The following is a 24,761-nucleotide window of genomic DNA, read 5'->3' on the forward strand; positions in this document are numbered from 1 at the left end:
TAAAAATATATTCTCCATACTTCATTTTCTACAAAAGAAATGTATAAAAAGTGATCAAAAAGTCGTACACACCCCAGAATGGTATCAATGAAAAGTTCAGATCGCCCCTCAAAAGAGGAGCACTGATACAGCTCTGTACACATAATTACAAAAAAGTTATAGGGGATCAAAATAGGGCGTTTTTTCCACTTTTTATCACTATCAAAACACAAGAAAAACTATACATATAAGGTATCGCTGGATTCCTACTAACCTATAGAATAAAAGTAAACAATTTTATCGTACATCGAACGTCGGAAATAAAAAACCTAAAACTGTGGTGGAATTGCTTTTTTTGGGCAAATTCACCACATTTGGATTTTTTTTCCTGCTTCCCACATCATATTAAATAGTGGCATTGGAAAGTACAACTTGTCCCACCAAAAACAAGCCCTCATATGGCTATGTGAACAGACAAATAAAAAAGTTATGGCTCTGGGAAGGCGGGGAGCACAAAGCGAAAAACAGAAAACCTTTGGCCATTAAAGGGTTAATACTGTGCCAGGAGTTCAGTCCTTTACGTGTGTGTCGATTTGTTTGGAAATACAAGCCTTTGGGTGAGCGCAGTGTGTACGCAGGCCTGGCGCCCGCTTCCGACTTCCCATGCCCGTTCATATCATGGCGTTCAGTTTCTATAGGAACAAGGATCTGACATCACAGTCCTTAGGATGCTTGGAACTACATTTCCCATGATGCACCAGGGACACCGGAGCCAACGTCGGGCCTTTGTCAGGAGGGGAGAAGACTAGTGGCCGTGCGGTGTGTGCTCGGTAGCCCAGGCCGTGAGGAGGAGGGGGCTGCCGGTATGGCGGTGTAGCGCCGCCCAGCGGGCGCCGGAGGAGGCCGCGTGCGTGGGGCCATTGTGCTCGGCAGACGGCTTTCCTAGTGATGGGGACACCGCGTTGTGCGGTACACTCAGCCGCTTCAGAACCTCATTGAGCTGCGGACCTTGGACCTCCAAATGGGCAATATTTTATTACTCTTCCAATTAAGAGGCTCCCCGTTGTTAACCTTTTAAGCGCTGGACCTTTGTTCCCCCTCTCTGGATGTCTATGACGTCATCACATAGTCACATGACCAGCACCTCTGCTGTTCTGAAGGAGATTGGACAGTAAGTCATTGCCACAGGTAAAGGGCTTTTCCGCCCGGACATGTCATTGGAGAGTGGCTTGTGTTGGGGCTCAGCCACTTCTGTATCTTCAGTGTATTGGGAGGCATGGGAGGGGGGCACCCGAATTCTCATGTCACATTGGGTGCGTGTGGGGTCTGAATGTGGAATATGACACAATGCTCTCAATGGGTTAGACATTGCACAAGAATATTTCCTAAATGGCCCTACACATCTCACCTGAGCTGCAGGTCTGAAGGGCCCTTGGCTAACCGCCCATCCCTCTCCCCCTGCAGATTCTGCCCCCTCTCTATACTGATGCTGCCCGTGTGATCTCTTCCCCTGCAGAATCTGCCCCCTCTCTCTATACTGATGCTGCCCCTGTGTGATCTCTTCCCCTGCAGATTCTGCCCTCTCTCTCTATACTGATGCTGCCCTTGTGAGATCTCTTCCCCTGCAGATTCTGCCCTCTCTCTATACTGATGCTGCCCGTGTGTGATCTCTTCCCCTGCAGATTCTGCCCTCTCTCTATACTGATGCTGCCCATCCCTCTCCCCCTGCAGAATCTGCCCTCTCTCTATACTGATGCTGCCCGTGTGTGATCTCTTCCCCTGCAGATTCTGCCCTCTCTCTATACTGATGTTGCCCGTGTGTGATCTCTTCCCCTGCAGATTCTGCCCTCTCTCTATACTGATGTTGCCCGTGTGTGATCTCTTCCCCTGCAGATTCTGCCCTCTCTCTCTATACTGATGCTGCCCGTGTGTGATCTCCCCCCTGCAGATTCTGCCCCCTCTCTCTCTATACTGATGCTGCCCTTGTGAGATCTCTTCCCCTGCAGATTCTGCCCTCTCTCTCTATACTGATGCTGCCCATGTGATCTCTTCCCCTGCAGATTCTGCTCCCTCTCTCTATACTGATGCTGCCCGTGTGTGATCTCTTCCCCTGCAGATTCTGCCCCCTCTCTCTATACTGATGCTGCCCGTGTGTGATCTCTTCCCCTGCAGATTCTGCCCTCTCTCTATACTGATGCTGCCCGTGTGTGATCTCTCCCCTGCAGATTCTGCCCTCTCCCTCTATACTGATGCTGCCCGTGTGTGATCTCTTCCCCTGCAGATTCTGCCCTCTCTCTCTATACTGATGCTGCCCGTGTGTGATCTCTCCCCCTGCAGATTCTGCCCGCTCTCTCTATACTGATGCTGCCCTTGTGAGATCTCTTCCCCTGCAGCTTCTGCCCTCTCTCTATACTGATGCTGCCCGTGTGTGATCTCTTCCCCTGCAGATTCTGCCCTCTCTCTCTCTATACTGATGCTGCCCGTGTGTGATCTCTTCCCCTGCAGATTCTGCCCTCTCTCTCTATACTGATGCTGCCCGTGTGTGATCTCTTCCCCTGCAGATTCTGCCCTCTCTCTCTCTATATTGATGCTGCCCCTGTGTGATCTCTTCCCCTGCAGATTCTGCCCTCTCTCTCTATACTGATGCTGCCCGTGTGTGATCTCTTCCCCTGCAGATTCTGCCCTCTCTCTCTCTATATTGATGCTGCCCGTGTGTGATCTCTTCCCCTGCAGATTCTGCCCTCTCTCTCTATACTGATGCTGCCCGTGTGTGATCTCTTCCCCTGCAGATTCTGCCCTCTCTCTCTATACTGATGCTGCCCGTGTGTGATCTCTTCCCCTGCAGATTCTGCCCTCTCTCTCTTTACTGATGCTGCCCGTGTGTGATCTCTTCCCCTGCAGATTCTGCCCCTCTCTCTATACTGATGCTGCCCGTGTGTGATCTCTCCCCTGCAGATTCTGCCCTCTCTCTATACTGATGTTGCCCCTGTGTGATCTCTTCCCCTGCAGATTCTGCCCTCTCTCTCTATACTGATGCTGCCCGTGTGTGATCTCTTCCCCTGCAGATTCTGCCCTCTCTCTCTATACTGATGCTGCCCGTGTGTGATCTCTTCCCCTGCAGATTCTGCCCTCTCTCTCTATACTGATGTTGCCCGTGTGTGATCTCTCCCCCTGCAGATTCTGCCCTCTCTCTCTATACTGATGCTGCCCGCGTGTGATCTCTTCCCCTGCAGATTCTGCCCTCTCTCTCTATACTGATGTGCCCCTGTGTGATCTCTTCCCCTGCAGATTCTGCCCTCTCTCTATACTGATGCTGCCCGTGTGTGATCTCTTCCCCTGCAGATTCTGCCCTCTCTCTATACTGATGCTGCCCGTGTGTGATCTCTCCCCCTGCAGATTCTGCCCCCTCTCTATACTGATGCTGCCCGTGTGTGATCTCTTCCCCTGCAGATTCTGCCCTCTCTATACTGATGTGCCCCTGTGTGATCTCTTTCCCTGCAGATTCTGCCCTCTCTCTCTATACTGATGCTGCCCGTGTGTGATCTCTCCCCCTGCAGATTCTGCCCCCTCTCTATACTGATGCTGCCCGTGTGTGATCTCTCCCCCTGCAGATTCTGCCCCCTCTCTATACTGATGCTGCCCTTGTGAGAGCTCTTCCCCTGCAGATTCTGCCCTCTCTCTATACTGATGCTGCCCGTGTGTGATCTCTTCCCCTGCAGATTCTGCCCTCTCTCTCTATACTGATGCTGCCCCTGTGTGATCTCTTCCCCTGCAGATTCTGCCCTCTCTCTCTATACTGATGCTGCCCTTGTGAGATCTCTTCCCCTGCAGATTCTGCCCTCTCTCTATACTGATGCTGCCCGTGTGTGATCTCTTCCCCTGCAGATTCTGCCCTCTCCCTCTATACTGATGCTGCACCTGTGTGATCTCTTCCCCTGCAGATTCTGCCCTCTCTCTCTATACTGATGCTGCCCATGTGATCTCTTCCCCTGCAGATTCTGCCCTCTCTCTATACTGATGCTGCCCGTGTGTGATCTCTTCCCCTGCAGATTCTGCCCTCTCTCTCTATATTGATGCTGCCCGTGTGAGATCTCTCCCCCTGCAGATTCTGCCCTCTCCCTCTATACTGATGCTGCCCGTGTGTGATCTCTTCCCCTGCAGATTCTGCCCTCTCCCTCTATACTGATGCTGTCCGTGTGTGATCTCTTCCCCTGCAGATTCTGCCCTCTCTCTATACTGATGCTGCCCGTGTGTGATCTCTTCCCCTGCAGATTCTGCCCTCTCCCTCTATACTGATGCTGCCCTTGTGAGATCTCTTCCCCTGCAGATTCTGCCCTCTCTCTATACTGATGCTGCCCGTGTGTGATCTCTTCCCCTGCAGATTCTGCCCTCTCTCTATACTGATGCTGCCCATGTGATCTCTTCCCCTGCAGATTCTGCCCTCTCTCTATACTGATGCTGCCCGTGTGTGATCTCTTCCCCTGCAGATTCTGCCCTCTCTCTATACTGATGCTGCCCGTGTGTGATCTCTCCCCTGCAGATTCTGCCCTCTCTCTATACTGATGCTGCCCGTGTGTGATCTCTTCCCCTGCAGATTCTGCCCTCTCTCTCTCTCTATACTGATGCTGCCCGTGTGTGATCTCTCCCCCTGCAGATTCTGCCCTCTCTCTATACTGATGCTGCCCGTGTGTGATCTCTTCCCCTGCAGATTCTGCCCTCTCTCTCTCTATACTGATGCTGCCCGTGTGTGATCTCTTCCCCTGCAGATTCTGCCCCCTCTCTCTATACTGATGCTGCCCGTGTGTGATCTCTTCCCCTGCAGATTCTGCCCTCTCTCTCTCTATACTGATGCTGTCCGTGTGTGATCTCTTCCCCTGCAGATTCTGCCCTCTCTCTCTATACTGATGCTGCCCGTGTGTGATCTCTCCCCTGCAGATTCTGCCCTCTCTCTCTCTATACTGATGCTGCCCATGTGATCTCTTCCCCTGCAGATTCTGCCCTCTCTCTATACTGATGCTGCCCGTGTGTGATCTCTTCCCCTGCAGATTCTGCCCTCTCTCTATACTGATGCTGCCCGTGTGTGATCTCTTCCCCTGCAGATTCTGCCCTCTCTCTATACTGATGCTGCCCGTGTGTGATCTCTTCCCCTGCAGATTCTGCCCCCTCTCTCTATACTGATGCTGCCCGTGTGTGATCTCTTCCCCTGCAGATTCTGCCCCCTCTCTCTATACTGATGCTGCCCGTGTGTGATCTCTTCCCCTGCAGATTCTGCCCTCTCTCTCTCTATACTGATGCTGTCCGTGTGTGATCTCTTCCCCTGCAGATTCTGCCCTCTCTCTCTATACTGATGCTGCCCGTGTGTGATCTCTTCCCCTGCAGATTCTGCCCTCTCTCTCTATACTGATGCTGCCCGTGTGTGATCTCTCCCCTGCAGATTCTGCCCTCTCTCTCTATACTGATGCTGCCCATGTGATCTCTTCCCCTGCAGATTCTGCCCCCTCTCTCTATACTGATGCTGCCGTGTGTGATCTCTTCCCCTGCAGATTCTGCCCCCTCTCTCTATACTGATGCTGCCCGTGTGAGATCTCTTCCCCTGCAGATTCTGCCCTCTCTCTCTATACTGATGCTGCCCGTGTGTGATCTCTTCCCCTGCAGATTCTGCCCTCTCTCTCTATACTGATGCTGCCCGTGTGTGATCTCTCTCCCTGCAGATTCTGCCCCCTCTCTCTATACTGATGTTGCCCGTGTGAGATCTCTTCCCCTGCAGATTCTGCCCTCTCTCTCTATACTGATGCTGCCCGTGTATGATCTCTTCCCCTGCAGATTCTGCCCTCTCTCTATACTGATGCTGCCCCTGTGTGATCTCTCCCCCTGCAGATTCTGCCCTCTCTCTCTATACTGATGCTGCCCGTGTGTGATCTCTCTCCCTGCAGAATCTGCCCTCTCTCTCTATACTGATGTTGCCCGTGTATGATCTCTCCCCTGCAGATTCTGCCCTCTCTCTATACTGATGCTGCCCGTGTGTGATCTCTTCCCCTGCAGATTCTGCCCTCTCTCTCTATACTGATGCTGCCCGTGTGTGATCTCTTCCCCTGCAGATTCTGCCCTCTCTCTCTATACTGATGCTGCCGTGTGTGATCTCTTCCCCTGCAGATTCTGCCCTCTCTCTCTATACTGATGCTGCCCGTGTGTGATCTCTTCCCCTGCAGATTCTGCCCTCTCTCTCTATACTGATGCTGCCCGTGTGTGATCTCTTCCCCTGCAGATTCTGCCCTCTCTCTATACTGATGCTGCCCGTGTGTGATCTCTTCCCCTGCAGATTCTGCCCCCTCTCTCTATACTGATGCTGCCGTGTGTGATCTCTTCCCCTGCAGTTTCTGCCCTCTCTCTCTATACTGATGCTGCCCGTGTGTGATCTCTTCCCTGCAGATTCTGCCCTCTCTCTATACTGATGCTGCCCGTGTGTGATCTCTTCCCCTGCAGATTCTGCCCTCTCTCTCTATACTGATGTGCCCCTGTGTGATCTCTCCCCTGCAGATTCTGCCCTCTCTCTATACTGATGCTGCCCGTGTGTGATCTCTTCCCCTGCAGATTCTGCCCTCTCTCTCTATACTGATGCTGCCCGTGTGTGATCTCTTCCCCTGCAGATTCTGCCCCCTCTCTCTATACTGATGCTGCCCGTGTGTGATCTCTTCCCCTGCAGATTCTGCCCCTCTCTCTATACTGATGCTGCCCGTGTGTGATCTCTTCCCCTGCAGATTCTGCCCTCTCTCTATACTGATGCTGCCCCTGTGTGATCTCTTCCCCTGCAGATTCTGCCCCCTCTCTCTATACTGATGCTGCCCGTGTGTGATCTCTTCCCCTGCAGATTCTGCCCCCTCTCTCTATACTGATGCTGCCCGTGTGTGATCTCTTCCCCTGCAGATTCTGCTCACCGGTTTCCCACTGCTACCTCTCTGTTGCTTACCAGGTCCTCCTTGGAAATGTTCAATGGCTAGTGATTGTCTGAATGGGCATTTTCTGCTTGTCTAGAGTAGCCAGGAGGCAGAGGCTCAGCAAGCATTGGGACAGAAGCAGTAGGGGGTTCACTGAGATATATAACCCTAAAAATATTAGCCATGCAACCACTTTAGGGTCCATTCACATGTACGTGAATGTGTCCGGATCTATTCATTCTCTATGGGGCTGGTCTTGTATGTAAAGTTATTGTTGGGATTTTGAACTGGGCTAGGAAGGGAGATGTTTAGTAGAGGGCTTCATCCTTACTCAAGAGCCCACTTTTCTGCTTCTGTAAATAAAGCTGAATAATATTATAATGTTCTTCAACTTTGTAATATATTTGTGTTTCCGTTTCATACTATCTCTGCTATATGCTGTCAAAATGTGAGAAAATTCTTGTTGGGTTGATTGCCCTAAATTGTTAAAATAGTCTTCTAGAAGACTAATACCCTCAAAGAAGAGGAACAATATACATAGCATGTAAGGGAAACTGAAAGTTGCCACAGAAAAAATCTGGTCAAAATCAGGAGTGGTCTACTCAAAGTGACCATCTTTTGGTGAGGCTTCACAGAACTGCCCGAATTTTAAAGAGAAAACTTGGTGTGGTACATGATCATTGATAATATAGGAAGGCAAAGAATGTGCAGAATAGAGGATCAATATCAGAGAGGTGTAAGCCAATATAAATTGTCTTCTGCTTATTTTTCTTTCTTTTCTTTTTCTCTGTCATCAGGCATTTTGTCACCTAGCCTCTGAGACCCATGTGATTTATAGAAGATGGAGATGGAAAAGAATCACATGATGGAGAGAATCCTAAGCCTTGTCCTGGAAATTGTCTACTTGCTTATTGAAGAGGTAAGGGCTCAAAGCGTTCTGGGTCAAAGACTAAAGGCTCATGCACACGACCATATGCCCTCCAAGACATACGGTCCGTGAGCGGGTCATATGTCCCGGAGTGATATACATGGTGCGCACGGGAGCGCACAGCATCATAGGTTACTATCATGCTGTCTGCACCGTACCGCCCGCAGGGCTATTGTCCTGCACTCCTATGATCTTATGAGTGCAGGACAACAGTCCAGTGGGCGGCCCGATGCACACAACATCATAGTAGCCTATGATGCTGTGCGCACCGTGTATGTCACTCCGGGACATATGGCCCGCTCACAGACTGTATGTCTCGGAGGGTATACGGTCGTGTGCATATTTCTAGAGCATTTAAGTACTTTGACCTTAACCCCTTAACCCTTTCATGACCAAGGGTCATTGATGCCCCAATGTCCAGGTCAAAATTTACAAATCTGACATGCGTCACTTTATGTGGTAATAGCTTTGGAACACTTTTACTTATCCACGCCATTCTGAGATTGTTTTCTCGTGACACATTGTACTTCATGACAGTCATAAATTTGAGTCAATATATATCACCTTTATTTATGAAAAAATCCCATATTTACCAAAAAATTGTAAAAATTTGCAATTTTCTAAACTTCAATTTCTCTGCTTCGAAAACAGAAAGTGATACCTCATAAAATATTTATTACATAACATTCCCCACATGTCTACTTTATGTTGGCATCATTTTGGAAATGTTATTTTATTTTTTTAGGACGTTACAAGGCTTAGAAGTTTAGAAGCAATTCTTAAAATTTTTAAGAAAATTTCCAAAACCCACTTTTTAAGGACTAGTTCAGGTCTGAAGTCACTTTGTGGGGCTTACATAGTGTATACCCCCATAAATGACCCAATTATGGAAACTACACCCCTCAAGTTACTTAAAACCAATTTTACAAACGTTATTAACCCTTTAGGTGTTCCACAAGAATTAAAGGAAAATGGAGATGAAATTTCTAGATTTCACTTTTTTAGCAGATTTTCTATTTTATTAAATTTTTTTCTTTAACACATTAAGGGTTAACAGCCAAACAAAACTCAATATTTATTACTCTGATTCTGCGGTTTACAGAAACACCCCACATGTGGTCGTAAACTGCTGTACGGGCACACGGCAGGGCGCAGAAGGAAAGGAATGCCATACGGTTTTTGGAAGGCAGATTTTGCTGGATTGGTTTTCTGAACGCCATATGTTTTTTATTTTTCTACTGATCGTCTTGTGCAGGGGCTCATTTTTTGCAGAAAGAGTTGAGGTTTTTATTGGTACCATTTTTGGGTACATAGGATTTTTTGATCATTCATTATTACACTTTACGGGACAAGGTTGCCAAAAATTGGCTGTTTTGGAACATTTTTTTTTTTTTTTTTTTACAGCGTTCATCTGAGGGGTTAGGTCATGTGACAGTTTTATAGAGCAGATCGTTACGGACGTGGCAATACCCAATATGTATACCTTTTCTTATTTATTTAAGTTTTACACAATAATAGCATTTCTGAAACCAAAAAAATGATGTTTTAGTGTCTCCATAGTCTGAGAGCCATAGCTTTTTATTTTTTGGGCGATTGTCTTAAATATGGGCTAATTTTTTGCGGGATTAGGTAACGGTTTGATTGGTACTATTTTGGGGTATATACGCCTTTTTTGATCGCTTGGTGTTGCACTTTTTGTGATGTAAGGTGACAAAAATGGCTTATTTTTTTTACACATTTTTTATGGTGTTTATTGGACGGTGTTGATGATGTGATATATTTATAGAGATGGTCGTTACGGACGCGGTGACACCTAATATGTGTGTTTTTTTTTATAGGAAAAGGAAATTTATTTTTTACATTTTTATTTATTTATTTTTACTTTTATTATTTTCACTTTTTTTTTTTTTTTTTATCAGTTCCCTCTTGGATCTTGAAGATCCAGTGGGGCTGATGGTTGTACTATACTTTGCAATGCTCTTGCATTGCAAAGTATAATACAATCAGATGCCTGTAGGTGGCAGCACTGAACGCCTATACCATGGCAACCGGACGCCTTTGGAAGGAAGTAGCAGGAGAAGATGATGGACAAGAAGGGGGCGCAGGTCGGGGCAGACCGCATCGGGGGGGCAGGACAAGAACGGGGCACAGATCGGGGGCTTCAAGGGGGCACAGGGGCTTCAGGACACATTACTGATTTCAGGCTCTGATCTGCAGACCGCAGATCAGAGCCTAAAACCGGCATTTTTTTCACACAGCGATCCGATTAGTTAGGCCTCATGCACACGACAGTTTTTTTTCACGGTCCGCAAAAACTGGGTCCGTGACCCGTGACCGTTTTTTCGTCCGTGGGTCTTCCTTGATTTTTGGAGGATCCACGGACATGAAAAAAAAGTCGTTTTGGTGCCGTGCGGAGCCAAACGGATCCGTCCTGAATTACAATGCAAGTCAATGGGGACGGATCCGTTTGATGTTGACACAATATGGTGCCATTTCAAACGGATCCGTCCCCATTGACTTTCAATGTAAAGTCTGGAGTTCTTTTATACCATCGGATTGGAGTTTTCTCCAATCCGATGGTATATTTTAACTTGAAGCGTCCCCATCACCATGGGAACGCCTCTATGTTAGAATATACTGTCGGATATGAGCTACTTCGTGAACCTCAGATCCGACAGTATATTCTAACACAGAGGCGTTCCCATGGTGATGGGGACGCTTCAGGTTAGAATACACTACAAACTTTGTACAGGACTGCCCCCTGCTGCCTGGCAGCACCCGATCTCTTACAGGGGGATATGATAGCACAATTAACCCCTTCAGGTGCGGCACCTAAAGGAGTTAATTGTACTATCATATTCCCCTGTAAGAGATCAGGGCTGCCAGGCAGCAGGGGGCAGCCCCCCCCCCTCCCCAGTTTGAATATCGTTGGTGGCACAGTGTGCGCCCACCATCGCCCCCCCTCCCTCCCTCTATTGTAATAAATCGTTGGTGGCACAGTGTGCCCCCACCATCGCCCCCCCCTCCCTCCCTCTATTGTATTAAATCGTTGGTGGCACAGTGTGCCAACCACCATCGGCCCCCCTCCCTCCCTCTATTGTATTAAATCGTTAGTGGCACAGTGTGCCAACCACCATCGCCCCCCCCCCTCCCTCTATAGCAGTATAGCAGTAACATTGGTGGCAGTGTGCGGCCTCCCATTCCCCTCCCCCCCCCCCCCATCATTGGTGGCAGCGGAGTTCCGATCGGAGTCCCAGTTTAATCGCTGGGGCTCCGATCGGTAACCATGGCAACCAGGACGCTACTGCAGCCCTGGTTGCCATGGTTACTTAGCAATAGTACAACAGTAGAAGATTCATACTTACCTGCTGGCTGCTGCGATGTCTGTGACCGGCCGGGAGCTCCTCCTACTGGTAAGTGAAAGGTCTGTGCGGCGCATTGCTAAAGAACTGTCACTTACCAGTAGGAGGAGCTCCCGGCCGGACACAGACATCGCAGCAGCAAGCAGGTAAGTATGAATCTTCTACTGTTGTACTATTGCTAAGTAACCATGGCAACCGGGGCTGCAGTAGCTTCCTGGTTGCCATGGTTACCGATCGGAGCCCCAGCGATTAAACTGGGACTCCGATCGGAACTCCGCTGCCACCAATGATGGGGGGGGGGGGAGGGGAATGGGAGGCCGCACACTGCCACCAATGTTACTGCTATACTGCTATAGAGGGAGGGGGGGGGGGGCGATGGTGGTTGGCACACTGTGCCACCAACGATTTAATACAATAGAGGGAGGGAGGGGGGCCGATGGTGGTTGGCACACTGTGCCACCAATGATTTAATACAATAGAGGGAGGGAGGGGGGGCGATGGTGGGGGCAGCCCTGATCTCTTACAGGGGAATATGATAGTACAATTAACCCCTTTAGGTGCCGCACCTGAAGGGGTTAATTGTGCTATCATATCCCCCTGTAAGAGATCGGGTGGTGCCAGGCAGCAGGGGGCAGTCTTGTACAAAGTTTGCAGTGTATTCTAACTAGAAGCGTCCCCATCACCATGGGAACGCTTCTGTGTTAAAATATACTGTCGGAAATGAGTTTTCACGAAGTGAAAACTTAGATCAGAAAAGCTTTTATGCAGACGGATCTTCGGATCCGTTTGTATGAAAGCAACCTACGGCCACGGATGCCAATCTTGTGTGCATCAGTGTTCTTTCACGGACCCATTGACTTGAATGGGTCCGTGAACCGTTGTCTGTCAAAAAAATAGGACAGGTCTTATTTTTTTGACGGACAGGATACACGGATCACGGCCTCGGCTGCAAAACGGTGCATTTTCCGATTTTTCCACGGACCCATTGAAAGTCAATGGGTCCGCGAAAAAAAACGGAAAACGGCACAACGGCCACGGATGCACACAACGGTCGTGTGCATGAGGCCTTAGTCTGCACAGACTAACCAATCGGATCGATTGCCGGCAAGGGGCCACTCTGATTGGTCCCTTGCCGGCATTACTGCACTGTATGCTGTCCGTGACAGCATACAGGGCAGGGGCAGAAGCTTTAATCCAAGCGCTTTGCAGCGCTTGGATTAAAGAGCTGCCAGAACGTATATATACGTGCAGCTATCACGTATACAGGTCCTTCTAAAAAAATTAGCATATTGTGATAAAGTTCAATATTTTCTGTAATGTACTGATAAACATTAGACTTTCATATATTTTAGATTCATTACACACCAACTGAAGTAGTTTAAGCCTTTTATTGTTTTAATATTGATGATTTTGGCATACAGCTCATGAAAACCCAAAATTCCTATCTCAAAAAATTAGCATATCATGAAAAGGTTCTCTAAACGAGCTATTAACCTAATCATCTGAATCAACTAATTAACTCTAAACACCTGCAAAAGATTCCTGAGGCTTTTAAAAACTCCCAGCCTGGTTCATTACTCAAAACCGCAATCATGGGTAAGACTGCCGACCTGACTGCTGTCCAGAAGGCCATCATTGACACCCTCAAGCAAGAGGGTAAGACACAGAAAGACATTTCTGAACGAATAGGCTGTTCCCAGAGTGCTGTATCAAGGCACCTCAGTGGGAAGTCTGTGGGAAGTAAAAAGTGTGGCAGAAAACGCTGCACAACGAGAAGAGGTGACCGGAGGAAGATTGTGGAGAAGGACCGATTCCAGACCTTGGGGGACCTGCGGAAGCAGTGGACTGAGTCTGGAGTAGAAACATCCAGAGCCACCGTGTACAGGCGTGTGCCGGAAATTGGCTACAGGTGCCGCATTCCCCAGGTCAAGCCACTTTTGAACCAGAAACAGCGGCAGAAGCGCCTGACCTGGGCTACAGAGAAGCAGCACTGGACTGTTGCATGTCATTCGGAAATCAAGGTGCCAGAGTCTGGAGGAAGACTGGGGAGAGGGAAAAGCCAAAATGCCTGAAGTCCAGTGTCAAGTACCCACAGTCAGTGATAGTCTGGGGTGCCATGTCAGCTGCTGGTGTTGGTCCACTGTGTTTTATCAAGGGCAGGGTCAATGCAGCTAGCTATCAGGAGATTTTGGAGCACTTCATGCTTCCATCTGCTGAAAAGCTTTATGGAGATGAAGATTTTATTTTTTAGCACGACCTGGCACCTGCTCACAGTGCCAAAACCACTGGTAAATGGTTTACTGACCATGGTATTACTGTGCTCAATTGGCCTGCCAACTCTCCTGACCTGAACCCCATAGAGAATCTGTGGGATATTGGGAAGAGAAAGTTGAGAGACGCAAGACCCAACACTCTGGATGAGCTTAAGGCCGCTATCGAAGCATCCTGGGCCTCCATAACACCTCAGCAGTGCCACAGGCTGATTGCCTCCATGCCACGCCGCATTGAAGCAGTCATTTCTGCAAAAGGATTCCCGACCAAGTATTGAGGGCATAACTGAACATAATTATTTGAAGGTTGACTTTTTTGGTATTAAAAACACTTTTCTTTTATTGGTCGGATGAAATATGCTAATTTTTTGAGATAGGAATTTGGGGTTTTCATGAGCTGTATGCCAAAATCATCAATATTAAAACAATAAAAGGCTTGAACTACTTCAGTTGGTGTGTAATGAATCTAAAATATATGAAAGTCTAATGTTTATCAGTACATTACAGAAAATAATGAACTTTATCACAATATGCTAATTTTTTTAGAAGGACCTGTATATACAGATTGCAGTCGTGAAGGGGTTAAGGACCGGGCCATTTTTCACCTTAGGGACCAGACTGATTTTTGCAAATTTGACATATGTCACTTTGTGTTGATAACTATAAAACACTTTTACTAATCCTAGCCTTTCTGAGATTGTTTTCTCATCATATATTGTACTTCATGACCGTGGTAAATTTGAATCAAAATATTTCATTTTTATTAAGGGTACTTTCACACTAGCGTTTTTCTTTTCCGGCGCTGAGTTCCGTCCTAGGGGCTCAAATCCGGAAAACAACTGATCAGTTTTATCCTAATGCATTCTGAATGGAGAGTCCGTCCCTCAGGATGCATCAGGATGTCTTCTGTTCAGTCTTTTTGACTGATCAGGCTTTTCAGAAAAACGTAGCATGCAGTATTTTTACCTCCGGCTAAAAATCCTGAACACTTTTACTGAACGCCTGATCAGGCTTTTTTCCCATTGACTTGCATTAACGCCAGATCCGGCGCCGTGTGTGCAGTCAAAACGGATCCGGCTTTTGCATGTTAAACCCGAAAAATAGGGAAAAAAAAGTTAAAGTCCATAAATGGCGGATCCGTTTTTGCCAATGCATTTTTCCATTGTGATCGAAAGCCTGATCAGGATTCAAATGTAATCAGTTTTCACAAGTTTTTCCGGATCCGGCGGGCAGTTCCGGTGTCGGAATTGAACGCTGGATTCAAACAACGCTAGTGTGAAAGTAGCCGTACAAAAAACAAGACAAATTTACCCAAAATTTTGAAAAATTTGCAACTTTTCACATTTCAATACCTCATATTATAGTTATTACTTTACATTTCCCATATGTCTACTTCATGTTTGGATCATTTTGTGAATGCCATTTTATTTTTGGGGACGTTAGAAGGCTTAGAAGTTTAGAAGACAAATTCTAAAACCCACTTTTTAAGGACCAGTTCAGGTCTGAAGTCACTTTGTGAGGCTTACATAATTGAAACCACCCAAAATTGACCCCATTTTAGAAACTACACCCCTCGAGGTATTAAAAACTGATTTTACAAATGTTGTTAACCCTTTAGGTGTTCCACAAGAATTGATGGAAAATGGAGACGACCTTTCAGAATTTCACTTTTTTGGCAGATTTTTCATTTGAATAATTTTTTTATCATTTTTTTTCTGCTAACAAAGCAAGGGTTAACAGCCAAGCAAAACTAAATATTTATTGCCCTGATTCTGTAGTTTGCAGAAACACCCCATATGTGGTCGTAAACTGCTGTACTGGCACATGGCAGGGCGCAGAAGGAATGGAACACTATATGGTTTTTGGAGGGCAGATTTCACTGGGATAATTTTAACTTGCCATGTCACATTTGAAGACCCCCTGATGCACCCCTAGAGTAGAAACTTCCAAAAAGTTACCCCATTTTAGAAACTACGGGATAAGGTGGCAGTTTTGTTGGTACTATTTTAGGGTACAGATGATATTTGGTTGCTCTATATTATATTTGACACTGTCTTTATTTTTTGTTATTTACAACAGTTCTTCTGACAGGTTAGATGTGGTATTTTTTTTTTATAGAGCAGGTTGTTACGGACGCGACAATACGACTACTTTTATTTGTTTTGTTTCAGTTTTACATAATGAAGCATTTTTGAAAAAAAAATTTTTGTGTACATATTGTGAAAGCCATAGTATATTTTATTTTTTCAGCGACTGTCTTATGTAGGGGCTCATTTTTGTTTCGGTATGAGATGACGGTTTGATTGGTACTATTTTAGGGTGCATATCACTTTTTGTGATGTAAGGTGAAAAAAAGGTGCTTTTTTGACACAGTTTTATTAAAAAATTTACGGTGTTCACCAGAGGGGTTAGGTCATGTGATATTTTTATAGAGCAGGTCGTTACGGAAATGGCAATACCGAATATGTTAACTTTTTTTATTTAAGTTTTCCACAATAACAGAATGTTTTTTAAATAGTAAAAATCATGTTTTAGTGTCTCTATATTCTGAGAGCCATAGTTTTTTTGGGAAATTGTTTTAGATAGGGGCTCATTTTTTGTGGGATGAGATGACTGGTACAATTTTTGGGGTGCTTATGACTTTTTGATCGCTTAGTATTACACTTTTTGTAATTTAAGGTGACAAAAAATGGCTTTTTTAATACAATTTTTATAAAATTTTTATATATACATTTTTTTTTTACAGTATTCACCTGAGGGGTTAAATCATGTAATATTTTGATAGAAAAGGTCTTTACGGACGCGGCGATACCTAATATGTATACGTTTGTTTTTTGTTTTTTTAAGTTTTATACACTACATCAATTTTGAAACAGAAGAAAAATCATGTTTTAGTGTCTCCATAGTCTGAGAGCCATAGTTTTTTTTTTTTTTTTTTTTTTTGGGCAATTGTCTTAGGTAGGGTATCATTTTTTCAGGATGAGATAATGGTTTGATTGGTAAAATTTTGGGGTGCATATGACTTTTTTATTTATTTTTTTATTTGATCGCTTGCTATTACACTTTTCGTGATGTAAGGTGACAAAATGGCTTTTTGACACATATATATATTTTTTTTTTACGGTGTTCACCTGAGGGGTTAAATCATGTGATATTTTTATAGAGAAGGTTGTTACAGATGCAGCGATACCTAATATGTATACTTTTTTTATATTTTTTACATTTAACACAATAAAAGCATTTTTTAAACTAAAAAAAAATCATGTTTTAGTGTCTCCATAGTCGGAGAGCCGTAGATTATTTTTATTTTTTGGGAGATTGTCCTATGTAGGGGCTCATTTTTTGCGGGATGAGATGACTGTTGGATAGGTACTATTTTTGGGTGTACACGCCTTTTTGATCGCTTGGTTTTGCACTATTTTGGGGTACACCTTATATTCACTTGTAATCCTAATATGTACTGGCATATGTCAATCACAGGTATCCTACTGGTGTTCACATGGCACATTTACTTAGCAGAACGTTATAGGGGTATGTATTCCCAATCCTAGACTTCCTGACATATACCTCTGATGTATGAGATTGCCTCTGCATAGAATATACTATTCTTTACAGTGAAAAGAAGGTATAGTGAAGTATACTGGCTCAGTGGGTGTCAAAAACACTTTTTGGCATCCATAGGGGAAATGGGGCCTTCCCACTAAGCAAATCCTGCAAATGCAGTGTGAATACAGCCTACCTGAATCGGACCTGAAACTGGACTCGGTCCTAAATCAGGACCAGGACAGACTTCAAGTAGATGCCTGTGCATTTTATGATATATCAGAATATATAGATATCCCAATACAAATAATGAATTAAAATAGGCCCCTAAAGACTAGTTTTCACCCGTCAGAATCAGCGTGGAAAAAAGCTTAAAATCTGACTCCCATTTTTTTTTAAAGAGAGGCAATGACTGGCACTGCGCAATGAAAAAAGATTTTAGATTTTGCTGCGGCTTCCATGGCAGAATGAGCGCCCAGACTAAGGCGGGGGGCCACACACGGAATAGACCCATTTAGTGGGGCTAATCAACATGCAGAAGCCACGGGCAAAATATTCGCTTACTGAGACTAAAAACATGTTAAATAATGTGTTAAAACATGGGCCACATGGCACTTTGCCAAAATAATACAAATATTAGCTGCTAATATGCTGTCAGTTTTGAGCAGCAGGTTGTGAAAAGTGATTAGTATGACATTTATGGAGTAGAAGGTGGCATATTCTTATATACAGCATAGAAGTTCGGTCTGATAGTTTGTGTTGTTTGTATATGTCCAACCTACTTGTATGATCCAGAATGTCCTGCCACTTTATAATCTTTTCTTTGTATAGGATTATATAATTGTAAAGAAGTCTGGTGACAATGTGGTGTACCGGAGCAGCACCCAGAGCCCCGATATGGAGCAAGAAGAGCCCTTAGAAAAGAGCAAGAAAAACAGTAAGGTGGCAGAACTCACCAGCAAAGTGCTGCAGCTTCTGACTGGAGAGGTGAGCACTGCTTAGAGAACATGGGCAGCAAGGTTACTGCTGAGATGTGATCTGTATGGATATGATTACAAAAAGTAAATGGGTTTCAGTTGTTCTGATATATGTATAGTCTGATTACAGACCACTGATGCGGGTGTTGCTGTGTTTTGTTCTTGTTTTATAATATATCCCCAATGACAAAGGTCATTAAGGGGTTTTGCAGGTAAAAATAGTTTCTGTGGCTTTAAATAACAGCTCTAGACTACTTAAAGATGAGTGCTGTGTTGGTCAGATATGCCCAGTGATGTAGGGGACCGGTGGTTGTTAGCACTGACTAGCGGTGATGTGGGTCAGCAGGTTGACCATGCCAGGCGACACCCAGTACTCATGCAGTCGTTGGGTCCAGTAGAGACAGCAGCATTACCAGTTCCTGTGTTCACTATTGAGAGCTAAGTATGCTGGAAAAGAGAAGGCAGAAGCTCTTCTCAGATGGTTCCATCTTTTCCTTGGTGTGGCGGTTGTCTCTGACGACTGACTCTACTAGATTGCTGGAGCGTTAAATGGGCAAAATGTGCTTCTGATGACTCAGGCTTAAAGCCCAAGACCACGTGCCGTACATGTATGATGCATGGTGGTAAATGTTGTAAAGTGTTGTAGAAATGCTGCCGCTCTTGTCCATGGGCACCGACTGGTATTGCAACTGAGTGTAATTGAGATGAATAGGACAGAGCCGCAATACCAGACACAGTGCCTTATGCCATAATGGTTATTTTTACGTATGTATTCTGTTGTATTGTGTTTACAGTCACATAATGACATGGATTGTGAAGAAGCAGAAAACAAGGATGAAGAGAAGAAAAAGGCAGGCAATATTCAGCCTGGATTTGACAGTAAGACCCAATTTGTCTCCCTGCATAAATAATCCATAAAACCCGGCTTTTGTCATCTGCAAGATTTAATTATGCCCCTGTCTATCTCTTTCTCGTGAATTCTTTATTCTTTTTTTTTTAAATGTCTAGTAGTTTTATCTGTCTGTATTATTGTATACGCTTTCTTTCCAATAGGGTCATCTGCTGTCATGCCTGGAATTCAACACCCATCTGGTCTGGTGTATCTTAAGAAAGAAAGGCCTGATGTCGACATCCCCCATAAAATCTCCATGTCATTGTGCCAAGATAGCGCAACACAAACCGAGGAAACCAGCACTGGTGAAAATGGACTTCTCCCTGAAATTTACATACATGTTCCTATTGACCAGACCGAATATTTATCTGTTTGTAAGAAGGGGGGAGCTGGATCTGATGACGCGGCATTCCTAGCTAGTAACATTTGTAATCCCCTGGTGCATACAGTGGTGCACAGCAGCGCCGAGGAGCATTTACTAACCAGTAAAGAATATGGATCCGCTGATCCTAAACCTACAGCAGCTGAGTATACAGTTATTAAAATTAAGGAGGAACCTGTTGAGTGGGAGGAAGAAGTTTCCAGATCAGTTAAACTGCCTATACAGATTGAGCGCACAGAGACCCAACCTAAGAGCAGCATTTCTATATATCCTGAAGGTCTAATGAACCAAGCACCAACACCATATACAACCATGCAGATTAAGCAAGAACCAGCCATGGATGGAGAGGGATCTCTCATAGAGACAGGCATATCTGTATCAGTAGAACAATCACAACGCCACTTCATACTAGCTGAGAATGCTGAAGGGAGTTTCAGGGACACTGACATCAACACAGGCTCTGAGAACTCCCAAATAGATTATGGCTCTGCCTTCATAAAAGGGCAATACTATGAAGATGATGACATGCAAAATAATCCTGCGGATTTACCAGCTGCTGGTTTATACCAGGAACCGTATATGGAAGAGATTACATATGAATACTACTCTGCTCATTCTAGCAACGTACAGCAGAAAATAGACAATACGGACAAACCATTTTCTTGCTCAGAATGTGGAAAATGTTTTAAATACAACAGTCTTCTCCTCCACCACTCTAAATCCCATCAGAAGAAGCCCCTGATATGCTGTGAATGTGGGAAACAGTATTCTTGTAAGACAGAGTTCGATATACATCAGAGAATTCACACTGGTGAAAAGCCTTTTGTCTGCTCTGACTGCGGGAAAGGCTTCCGCAGGAAATCTCACATGCTCCGACACCAGCGAATTCATGGAGACAAGGAAATATATCCCTGTCCAGAATGTGGCAAGTCTTTCCATCGCCATGATGTCTTAAACCAACACCGGAAAATACACAAAACAAACCAAGTGGAGACTTACCCTCCCACCAGCCAGTCTCAGCCACAAAACCCCTGTACTACCTATGATAACATTGAAAGGCTTCCATGCTCTGAATGTGGGGAAAGCTTTGATGATGTATCACAGCTTGAGGAACATCAAGTAGTTCATGCAGGGGAGAAGCCATTTTCTTGCACAGAGTGTGGCAAATCATTCCGTTTTGAAGCCCTTCTGGAATTGCATTGGGGTAGCCACATTGCTGCAGTTTCGTGTCCCGAATGTGGAAATAGTTTTGCAAGTCAGAGTCTTCTTAACCATCACCTGAAGGTTCATGCAGGAGCAAATGATTGCATTTGTTCAGAATGCGGCAAAGAATTTCCCAGTCGGTCCCAGCTGGTTGACCATTACAGAACACATACAGGAGAGAAACCATACATGTGTCCTGATTGTGGAAAATATTTTCGTAGAAAAGCACATGTTGTTAGGCATCGCAAAATCCACAAGGGCAATAAACCATTTTCTTGCCTAGAATGTGGAAAATGCTTTGAGAATCAAGAGTTTCTTGAACGACATGCAAAAATGCATAAGAAGAAAAGACCATACATCTGTTCTCAGTGTGGGAAAAGTTACACCAAAAAGTCTCATCTAGCCAGACACCAGAGGACACACACTAGACAAACCACCCACACTTGTCCCAGATGTGGAGAAAGCTTTCAGTATCCAGCTCTCTTGAGTCAACATATGAAACTCCACACTGGAAAAACGGACTATAATTGTCCTTGTTGTGAAAAGACCTTCACTTCTGAAGTGGCTCTCCTTAAACATCAGAAAACCCATTCAAATGAAAAATCTTTCATCTGCGTTGAATGTGGGAAAAGCTTCACCTTCTATTCCCATTTCATGAGGCATCAGACCATGCACACAGGAGAAAAGCCTTTTGAGTGTACAGAGTGTGGAAAGCGATTCACCCGAGATTCACATCTAGTCAGACACCAGCGAGTTCACAACCTATAAGCTGCAATGCTTGTGATAAGAGTGAACAAAAAAAAAATCCTGGACCTGTTAAAGTCTATGAAATGTATTATTTATTTAGTCCTTTTTTTATTATTTCATAACTGTTTCTGGAATGTGCATGGAACCTTAAACTATAGATTTGATTCCACCTTCTGTTTGTTTCTAATTTTATATTGTCAATGTAAAATAAGAAAAAAAAAAATCTGCTTTTATGTTATTGTGACACACAGTCCAGGGGGTTTGGTTTTATTTGTGATCCCATTGACTGAGTGAGTATAATGTATTAATGTTCTTATGAAAAAGGTAAAGGAGCTGGGTTAGTCCCCAAAAACTGAATGAATGTTTCAGGCAGCTGTAATTTAGCCAGAAAAATACACCCCAAATATAAGTCTCAAGGTAACAGGTGAGGGGCTAGGTCCAAAATGGCAGAAGAGGGGTGCATGAAGTAGAGTTATGGTAAAATATCATTACCTGAAATCTCAGGGAAGTACTTTCCTGCACAGTGTCTTGTGGTTGAGAGAGAGTACTAAGTACCTTTGCACCACTTAAGAGGTAGAGAAGACAAGCTGCAAGACAGTGGTCCAGAAGTCCAGTAGAGTTTTTGCATCTCCCCGCACGCCTTCACAGCAGCATTTGTGTAGCAATACTTGTGAACAACCATGGGGACTGGATACAATCAAGTCCCAATTAAAAAAAAACAAAAAAACATTGTGGGTCTTAGTTGTAATAGCAACTTTATGTAAGATGCCAAACACTTTTGACCTATTGGGTTTCGTGAGAACTTTGCCTAAGCCCATGTCTCGAGCTGTAGCAGAAAAATCCTAATAGGTGTATGGTGAAATTATATATAGAGTATAGCTCATGGACATAGACCCTCAAAGTGTTTGAGGGTGTGATTTAGCTGAAGATTTCGTTGGGAGACAACACAGTCATATTAGCAGAAATGTAAGGGTCAGTATTGTCTGGAAGAATACAGAGATGTATAAGAAACACCATCCGTGACGTACAACGGGACGTTCTGTCGTGTTGATAAGAGATCCTTCATTTTGATGGCCAAAAGGGGAGCTGTATGTTTCTAGTTCACATTAAAAGAAAAGAGGTATTGGCAAACGGTCAATACAATCACATCCGTGTCTTTTACAGATGAAATACGCAAAGTCCCTGTGGTTTTACTGAACTGGCTGTATTATGGCAGTCTGAAACTAAAGACTGAGAGACATGCTTAATATTCAGGCCTTTATAGCTGTTTTAACTCCTGCTCTGTTCTTTATCAAAAATGCATTCAGATTCTGGGATCACTAATACCGATAATATTCATTGATGAGTTTCATTTGAAGAACAGATTATCCGAAAACCCTAAACTACATCTGTCATAGGGACATTACATCTGCAGATGACTTGACTCGAAAACAATCACTCATAAAGTGGTCAGGAGAAGTGGAATGTTTTCTGGTTAATGTTACAGCAGAATGGCATATGTAGACACCACAAGTAGAGGCTCCCTAGTGATACAAATGGTAGGAGCAGATCTCATTTAATAGATGGCTGCTGGTAGAATTCTTTATGTTGTATTAATATACTGTTAGAGGAAGAGTTGGATTGTGAATTCAGCAGTGCAACACAGTCTCCGGCTAAATGTCTGTGCTGACCTGTAAGAAAGTCATAGAAAATAAACTCTTTTTTTCACTTGGAAAGTCTCCAGAATTGTTACTATGATGCATCATTAAAAGCAGTGGCTACAGTGCACATAACTTTTGCTCTGAGGTACAGTTTGGGGCTATCATACTTGAAGGGGAAATCATTTTATATTTAGTTTTCTTACGTACAGTAGATATGTGACAAAATATCAATGTATTCTGTGATTTTGGACCACCACAGATTTTAGAATGAAGGGGCTAGTGTGCTTCTTAGGGTCCTCCTCCTGTACAGCACTAATCCTTAGGTAGACAAGTGTACCCTTGTCTAACGATCTGCATTCCAGATTTATTATCCAAATCCCCATGGTTTATTATATATATATTGTTATTTTTATTTTTTTACTTTTTTGTGATTGATTTTAAGGCTCGTATTTAATTCTGAACAATTATGGATTTTTTAAAACCAATTATTACTGACAATTGCTCATTTCTTATGTTGGCCTGCCACCTAGTGGCAATAATAAGAATTGCAGCTTTGATACCCTCAGCCTCTTCAGTGAGGCTGAGTGCATTAAAATAAATTACCGGCATCCTCGCTGGCCGCAGAGGATGCCGGTAAGAAGCTCCAGCGCCGTACATGGTTTTTCACAGAAATTAAAGGATATGGAGGTTATATTTGAAAATTTCATTTCATTGCAGAATTTCCACATTAATCCATTTTATCCTGCACCACATCAAGGGTTAACAGGAAAACAAACATCAATATGTATTACCTTGATTCTGCAGCTTACAGACACGACCCATATGTGGTCAATAAATGCTGAATGGGCACATGTTTAGAAGCGAAGGAGTACCTTAGAGTTTTTGAAGGGCAGATTGTGCTGGTTTGTTTTTTGCGCACGGTCACGTTGGAAGAGACCCAGAGGTACCCCTACAGTGGAAACTCCCAAGAAATGAGCCCATTATGAAAACTGCACCCCTCTTTTTTTTAAGGAGTGTAGTGGGCCCCTTGACCTAACAGGTGATTCTTAGAATTTATAAACATTTGGCAGTTAAAATGAAAAATTGCATATTTTTCTAATTAAAAAAAACAATTTGTTGCCCATTTTATTCTGAATGCTGACTTAGGGCTCTTTCACACTTGCGTTCTTTTCTTCCGGCATAGAGTTCCGTTGTCGGGGCTCTATGCCGAAATAATCCGAATGCATTCTGAATGGAGAGAAATCCGTTCAGGATGCATCAGGATGTCTTCAGTTCAGGACCGGAACGTTTTTTGGCCGGAGAAAATACCGCAGCATGCTGCGCTTTTTGCTCCGGCCAAAAATCCTGAACACTTGCCGCAAGGCCGGATCCGGAATTAATGCCCATTGAAAGGCATTGATCCGGATCCGGCCTCAAGGTAAACGTCGTTTCGGCGCATTGCCGGATTCGACGTTTAGCTTTTTCTGAATCGTTACCATGGCTGCCGGGACGCTAAAGTCCTGGCAGCCATGGTAAAGTGTAGTGGGGAGCAGGGGAGCAGCATACTTACAGTCCGTGCGGCTCTCGGGGCGCTTCAGTATACCGCTCCCCCGCTCCCCACTACTACTATGGCAACCAGGACTTTAATAGCGTCCTGGGTGCCATAGTAACACAGAACGCATTTTGAAGACGGATCCGTCTTCAAATGCTTTCAGTTCACTTGTGTTTTTCCGGATCCGGCGTGTAATTCCGGCAAATGGAGTACACGCCGGATCCGGACAACGCAAGTAGCCTTATTCAGAATAAAATGGGTAACAAATTGTTTTTTTTCCTGTTTCCCCTTGTGAAAATGAAAAATTTGGGGCTAAAGCATAATTTTATTGGAAAAAAAATTTGATTGTAAACTGCTATATGAGAGACACGC

General features: G+C 44.5%; 1 protein-coding gene across 2 annotated transcripts; it reads left to right on the forward strand.

Moving 5' to 3' along the window:
• Nucleotides 1-712: 712 nt before the first annotated feature.
• LOC122941465 (oocyte zinc finger protein XlCOF6-like) lies at nucleotides 713-22,929 on the forward strand. 2 transcript variants are annotated; one of them, XM_044298739.1, is made up of 5 exons: nucleotides 713-1,167; nucleotides 7,712-7,833; nucleotides 17,849-18,004; nucleotides 18,789-18,873; nucleotides 19,048-22,929. In XM_044298739.1, the coding sequence occupies exons 2-5, from the start codon at nucleotides 7,756-7,758 to the stop codon at nucleotides 21,237-21,239; spliced, it is 2,511 nt and encodes an 836-aa protein (XP_044154674.1). In that variant the 5' UTR covers nucleotides 713-1,167; nucleotides 7,712-7,755; the 3' UTR covers nucleotides 21,240-22,929. The 2 variants fall into 2 exon arrangements, with proteins under 2 accessions (XP_044154674.1, XP_044154673.1); XM_044298738.1 differs by having other exon boundaries at nucleotides 714-1,150.
• Nucleotides 22,930-24,761: the final 1,832 nt, after the last annotated feature.

Source organism: Bufo gargarizans, chromosome 6, assembly GCF_014858855.1.
Source record: "Bufo gargarizans isolate SCDJY-AF-19 chromosome 6, ASM1485885v1, whole genome shotgun sequence".
Classification (NCBI taxonomy): Eukaryota; Metazoa; Chordata; class Amphibia; order Anura; family Bufonidae; genus Bufo; species Bufo gargarizans.

What these genes read in the sequence shown, in the direction of transcription:
- LOC122941465 (XM_044298739.1), top strand. Translation starts at nt 7,756, where the DNA reads ATGGAGATGGAAAAGAATCACATGATGGAGAGAATCCTAAGCCTTGTC. An exon ending in TCTACTTGCTTATTGAAGAG is followed by an intron (nt 7,834 to 17,848) that starts GTAAGGGCTCAA and finishes TTCTTTGTATAG; the next exon opens with GATTATATAATTGTAAAGAA. An exon ending in TATTCAGCCTGGATTTGACA is followed by an intron (nt 18,874 to 19,047) that starts GTAAGACCCAAT and finishes TCTTTCCAATAG; the next exon opens with GGTCATCTGCTGTCATGCCT.